Source organism: Acanthochromis polyacanthus, chromosome 6 (assembly GCF_021347895.1).
Source record: "Acanthochromis polyacanthus isolate Apoly-LR-REF ecotype Palm Island chromosome 6, KAUST_Apoly_ChrSc, whole genome shotgun sequence".
NCBI lineage: Eukaryota > Metazoa > Chordata > Actinopteri > Pomacentridae > Acanthochromis > Acanthochromis polyacanthus.
Window position 1 is genome coordinate 6,568,688 of NC_067118.1, and position 6,000 is coordinate 6,574,687.

At 38.6% G+C, this 6,000-nt stretch overlaps 1 protein-coding gene across 3 annotated transcripts in view; it reads right to left on the reverse strand.

Moving 5' to 3' along the window:
* The window catches only part of acss2 (acyl-CoA synthetase short chain family member 2), a 52,130-nt gene extending 46,579 nt beyond the window's left edge, over nt 1-5,551 (reverse strand). For all 3 annotated transcript variants that reach the window (XM_051948968.1, XM_051948967.1, XM_051948966.1), the window contains exons 1-2: nt 4,743-5,551; nt 512-707 (exon numbers count right to left, since the gene is read on the reverse strand). In XM_051948968.1, coding sequence (XP_051804928.1) covers nt 512-707; nt 4,743-4,869 — 323 coding nt within the window. In that variant the 5' untranslated portion in view covers nt 4,870-5,551. The remainder of the gene's footprint in view (nt 1-511; nt 708-4,742) is intronic.
* Nucleotides 5,552-6,000: the final 449 nt, after the last annotated feature.

Consider the following 6,000-nt stretch of genomic DNA (forward strand, 5'->3'; position numbering starts at 1 on the left):
ATAGGCGTACACAAACTTTAGTATGGATCCTACGCAATGTTTTATAAATGAGGCCCCTGGACCTTAGTGGGCAGACAAACCAGCGCTGATCGTCACATAACTCCACCATATTCCTTGGCGGAGTAATAAACAGGAAATAGATTTTCTTAATTTCTCTGGTACTGAAGAGCAACAAATAACACTGGAGTGTGTCAGGAGATTATTTTTAAAAATGGGCTGAAACATTCGTCTTCATTTCAAAACATATTGTCGTGTATGTAGCCTTAGAAAATAAACAGCAAAAGGTTTTGGGCAGCTTACGAGGAAGGCGTGAAATAAAATGTGAGAAACGAGACAAAAGCTGGAGGAAAGAAGAAAGAAGAGAAGGAGGGGAGGTGGAAAGACAAAGGAGAGAGGACGACTGCAGCTCCATTCATACGATCTGCTGCTATTCAGTCCTGGTATTGTTCACGGAGGCAGAACCCTCACAAAGAACACACAGAAACACACACACACAAAGCTCCAGGCTCACCAGAAGAAGGCTACTTTATCGCCGAGCTTCTTCTCGTGAACGTTGCGGTCCAGAAGGTTGTAGCAGATGTTGGTGGAGGCTCCTTCCATGAACTTCACAAAGATTTCTCCTTTGGTCACGTCGAAGTTGTAGTCGAGGAACTGACCCGTGTGTTTGGTCTTCCAGAAGAAGTCTTTGGCGATGTCACCCCAGAACTCTGCAGGACAGAAGAGACAGCAGTTAGAGAGGTTCATGTTTACGCTTGGAGAACAAATCACAGATCACTTTTATGTAAAAACACACAAGATAAGAGTTTGATTTGGTTCATGACAGGTTTTAAAATGTAAGCTGTATCTGGTGAAATAGGATCCAGAAGACTTTATGCGGTGTGACAGCAGCAAGAAATTCATATATTTCAGTCGAGATGAACTTTTTACTTTCGCATCAGATTGGACAACATAGACCAGGGGTGTCAAACATGAGGCCCGCGGGCCAAACCCGGCCTGCCAGAGGGTCCAATCCAGCCCGACTTTGTAAAGAGTAAAAATTACAGAGAAGACATTAACTGTAAATTAGTAAAACTATAAATTTAAAATCATTTCTAGACCATGACAAGTTGCTCTGATCATAAAGTAAAATACTAGATTGCTCATTTGTTGTTTTGTGTCTCGTTTTTGCAATATTTTGACTTGTCATTTTGTTTCTCACTTTTCTAATTTTTTGTCTCCTTTGTGTCATTTCTATGTTAAGTCTCATTTGTCGTTTTGTGTCTGTTAATGTAATATTTTGTCCTTTTTTGTTGTTTTTTGTCTGACTTCAGTTGTTTGTCTCATGCTTTTGTCGTTTTCTGTTTCCTTTTTGTCTCTCGTGTTTTTGTCTTATTCTTGTCATTTTGTGTTTTGCTTTTGTCTATTTTTTTGTCGTTTTGTTTCTCACTTGTAATTTTTTGTCTCTTCTGTCATTTGTATAATTTTTCGTTTCATGTTTGTGTCTTTTTTGTACATTTTTATGTTGCTTTGTAACTTTTTTGTCCACTTTTTTTTTTAATCTCTTTTCTGTTTTGTTTCGTGTCGCTTGTCTCATTTTTGTCGCTTTGTGTCGCGTTTTTGTAATACGATGTCTTGTTTTAGTTCTTTGTCTTTTTTCATTTTGATCATAAAGTAAAACCCTATATGGTTCAGTTCCAGAGAGCTGTGACCAAATGTTGTGTTTCTTTGTAGAAATTCTGTGATCTGGAAATTGTAACGTGTAAATGATAAATTGAGGCTGAATGTTGTTGAAATTGAATCTATTTTTCTTACAAAATTTCAGGTTGTTCATGATGTTTTGCAAAAAGATAATTCCTTAAATGTGTACTTTCCTGCACTGAAACAAAGGATAGCTTAGGAGTTGTGGTTATTTATCGGTTATTATGTTGTGATTTTACGGTTTGAATGTTTGACACCCCTGGCATAGACAGTAATCCAGGCAGGATTAAAAAAAGACCAAATTTTCTTCAATCAAACCACTAACCTTTAATGACATCCATTCGGTTATTTCCATAATTAATTGCCATTTTTTTTAACTGATAAAAATGTCCAAAATGTTCAGAAAGAGTCAGCAGACTGAAGTAAGAACATTCTTTTCACATGTGAGGAGACAGAACCAGCAAATACTTTCAGGATTACGCTACATTGATGATCAAAACTCTAATTTCACTGCAACAAAGAACTTAAATGATTATTTTCTCAGTTTAAACCTTTAGTTAATCAATTGTGAACCCAGTGCAACGTTTTGAACGGTCAAAAATCTGCCAAAAAATGACAAATTAATCAAGCATCAAAAACTCAGGACGGATCGATTATTGATAAATTAATTGCTCTATTTCAGATCTGATCAGCCTCTTCTCTCTGTCTGTCGTCACTCTGTGGTCTCAGAAATGTCTGAACAAGAAACCAGGAAGTTAGCTTCTCTCACAGCAGCTAATGCTATGCTAACGGCTAGCAGCTAAGATAGAAGGCAGATTAAACAGAGTCTGGAACACCAGAATTAAGATCTGCGGTTTTAATAATATATATACGTAATCAATTTAGATATTTTTAGGATTTTTACTCATTTTTCGAAAACAAATTTAGGGGATTTTTTAAATAAAACTTTTAAGGTAATCTTTTCAGGAATTATTGGAATTATCTTCCTGAAGGTTTTGCAAGTTTTCTGAAATTTGAAGAATTTTTTTGGTGCCCGTAAATCAAGACAACAGGAGGGTTAAAAATCATCTGTTTCCAGCTAGAATACTCATTTACCACATTAACAATGTCTAGACTGGATTTATCATTGATTTAATGTCATCTTCACTGAAAAACACTGCTTCTCTTTCAAAAATAAGGTCATTTCTACGTGATTCAACCTTTTGAACAGTCGTGTATGTTTTATATTTGCATATTTTTTGCTGTACTTTTAAAATAAAAACTGTTGTCTGTGTGTGTGACAGGATTATCGCTTTATTTCATCGTGCACGGTGACAATAAAGGAATTCTGTTCTATTTCTTTGAGGCTAATGAGGCCAGCAGGTGACGTGCACTGAGGCTGATTTAGGTCGTCTACAGATAACGTGCAGTTTCCCACCAGAACATCTAATCATTTGGTTAAAGAGCAGATTGGATTTCTTTCCACCCAGACTTTCCGTCCTAATCTGGTGTTCTGCCAGGATTTGTCCCGTCACACCTGTAAAGCACACAGACCGATTTCCCAGCACAGCTCATAAACTTTGCTAAAGATGCTGTAAATCATTAACCAACTTCTCTCAAGATCCACCTAAACTGGTTTTCCTGCTACTCTTTGTGAGTTTTCAATGTTAGTTTGCAATTCAATGTGTTTAATTTTCTCCTAAAATCGTTTAAAGTATAAGTTATTTTACATTTGCAAGACTTTAATGTTGCCAGTTTGGTTATCTATTATTATCTTATCTGTCTGTAAATTGCAAAAGAACCCAACATCGTCGCCAAACCCTCACCTCGAGACGCAATAAATGTTAATGAGCTCCCAAAGTAGGAGAATGAAACCTGCTTCTGTCTGCAGGTCGGACACGTTTAACTGCTTTATTTCAGTCTGAAGGGCTTTCCTCATTACCTCAAAACCACAAAACCTCCTCCAGTTCTTGACAATAAGCTGCATTGTTATAACACAGAATACTGCACCCACGGACATTTCTTTAACAAATCATGCTGAGGGGCTGCAGGTTTTTATTACTGATTACTATGATATTTAACCTGATAGTAGTTTGGTCAGAAAATGAGGAAAAGTTGCTTCTTTTTTTCCAAAGTCAAAACTTGAACGATTTTGTATAAAGCAGTAAATTCTTACATTCACTTCAGCCACAACATGATCGGCATTTCGACAATAAAAAAATGACTTGCAGCTATTAAAAGAGGGCTACAGCTCGTTACTCTTGTCTTAGTTTTCTTGTCATCTCTTCCTACAGGAGGATATGTGTATAAAGTGCTTCTCTAGCCCGCGAAAATGTACAAAAGCCAAACATGTTTCGTTTTATTGCAATAGATTTTGTTGAAGAAAGGCATCAGATTCTCTCATCTGAGAACCTTCAACCGGCAAGTGTTTTCCATTTTTGTCTAAACTTGATTGAATAAGAAAATATTTCAGCTCCTGCAGGTTGCAGACAGTTGACAGGAGGTGAGATATGTTTGTATATATTACAGCTTTAATTTATTGATTTAACACTGTCACATTTTAATTTTACATTTCACTCCACTGGTAAAAAAAATTGTAATTCCTTTAGAAAAACAGACATTTTTCAGAATAAAATGCAACATAAAATCACAACGTATTGAGGTCAGGTCAAGATCTGTTTCAGTTTTAGCAGAAAAATAAAATACATGATTGTTCTGCAGAAGCTAGAACAAAACAGAAGTAAATTCCAGAGGTTTGAGATTTGTAGTCTCATTTTAAACACGGAATTTCAAGCAAAAAAAAAGGGTCAGTTCATGAATTAGTGCAGCAACACCAACTAAATCAGCAACCGTTTTGATTTTGGAATACTAAAGTAGATTTAAAGTGAATATATTTGGAAGAATTATCTCAAGAAATGGTCATCTTGTTTTCCGTTTTGGACTTTCTGAGAGCTACATTACTCCTTCTACACTTCCTGAAGTGCCTGTGAAGCTGTATTTCCACTGTGTTGTTATGAAATTAAATGCACGTTTTAACGCCAGATGTTGCCTTTAATCTGCATGAGAAACAATGTAAGACGACTTACCATCTGGATTCTCTATTGATTTCATGTAGAGCTCCTTGTATTTCTCAAAGCTGGGGATGTGAGCCTCCTTCTTCAGGTCATCAGACCCGTGGAAGACGTTTTCCTTCGGGGCTTTGTCGGGAATCATCTCTGAAACGTCCGCTTGACTCTTTCCAAGTTAAGAGACGCTGCTGTGGAGCTCTGTGCACCACCACGCTGCCTTCGTAAGCGCAGATATATGCAGGTTGATCGACTTTACGACCAGATGTGTCCGCAGATGATCAAGATGCTGCACAGACCCCCCTTCAGCTGCAGAAGCACGTAGGTAAATGAATCAATGTGGCTAGGCGCTAGCTAGAAGGCTAGCAGCAAAGTTCATTCAGACTTCCTTGTTCTGGAGGGTGGTCTCTGGTGCTTTTTGCTTCAAAGTTTTCCGTGCAAAAGCCACGCCTGAGGCCAAAACGTGCAGCTGTGTTTGTAAAGTGAAGCCCGGATCGGTTGTGGTGCAGCTTTGAGTCTCTTCGGTCCTGAAGGTAAAAGTCCTACACGGCTCTGTGTGTGTTAGCCCGCTAAGCTAACAGACTCGGTTAGCTCACTTCAGGAGAGGAGGAGAAGCACCGTGATGCACTCGGACGTCCAGCGGGGGTCTTCTGTTCCAGTTGTACGGACTTTTCAATCTTCCCAAGTGTGAAATAAAAAGCTTCCAGTCAGCAGGGAGTGTTTCGGTTGTCCGTGACGGTGGAGGAGAACACTTCGTATCCCCGCGCTGACAGATGGACCGCCGTCCTTCTCCGTCTTCTTCTTCTGTGTCGGAGGACAACGGGAGTGTGGCGCTGAACTGTGTTTGGCCCGGAGCGGCAGCCAATCCCAACGCGAGGTGCGTTCACGGACCCTTGAAAAGCATCGAATTCACAGAGCGCAGGAATCTTGTGGCGTTCACGGACGGTATAAAACCACTGTAAACAAAAGCTTCAACATGTTTGAAAAATAAACCTTCTCTTTTACAATTTTCTGCTCTATATTCATCAATAATAGGTAATAAACTATCAAAGGCTTGATTGGCTCAGCTTACACATCAATGGTACCATTTTTATTTCATTATTTGTTGTTTGCCAACCCTAATCTAATCACAGTAACAGGGTTGCTAATCCATGCTAATGTGATGTTTTTCTCAGCAGTAGAAACGAGACATTTCGCTAGCTGTTACTCCTGACCAAGAGGACAAACTGACTGATGGAAAACAGTAAAAAGAATGAGTCTGATCCTGATCATATGAGTT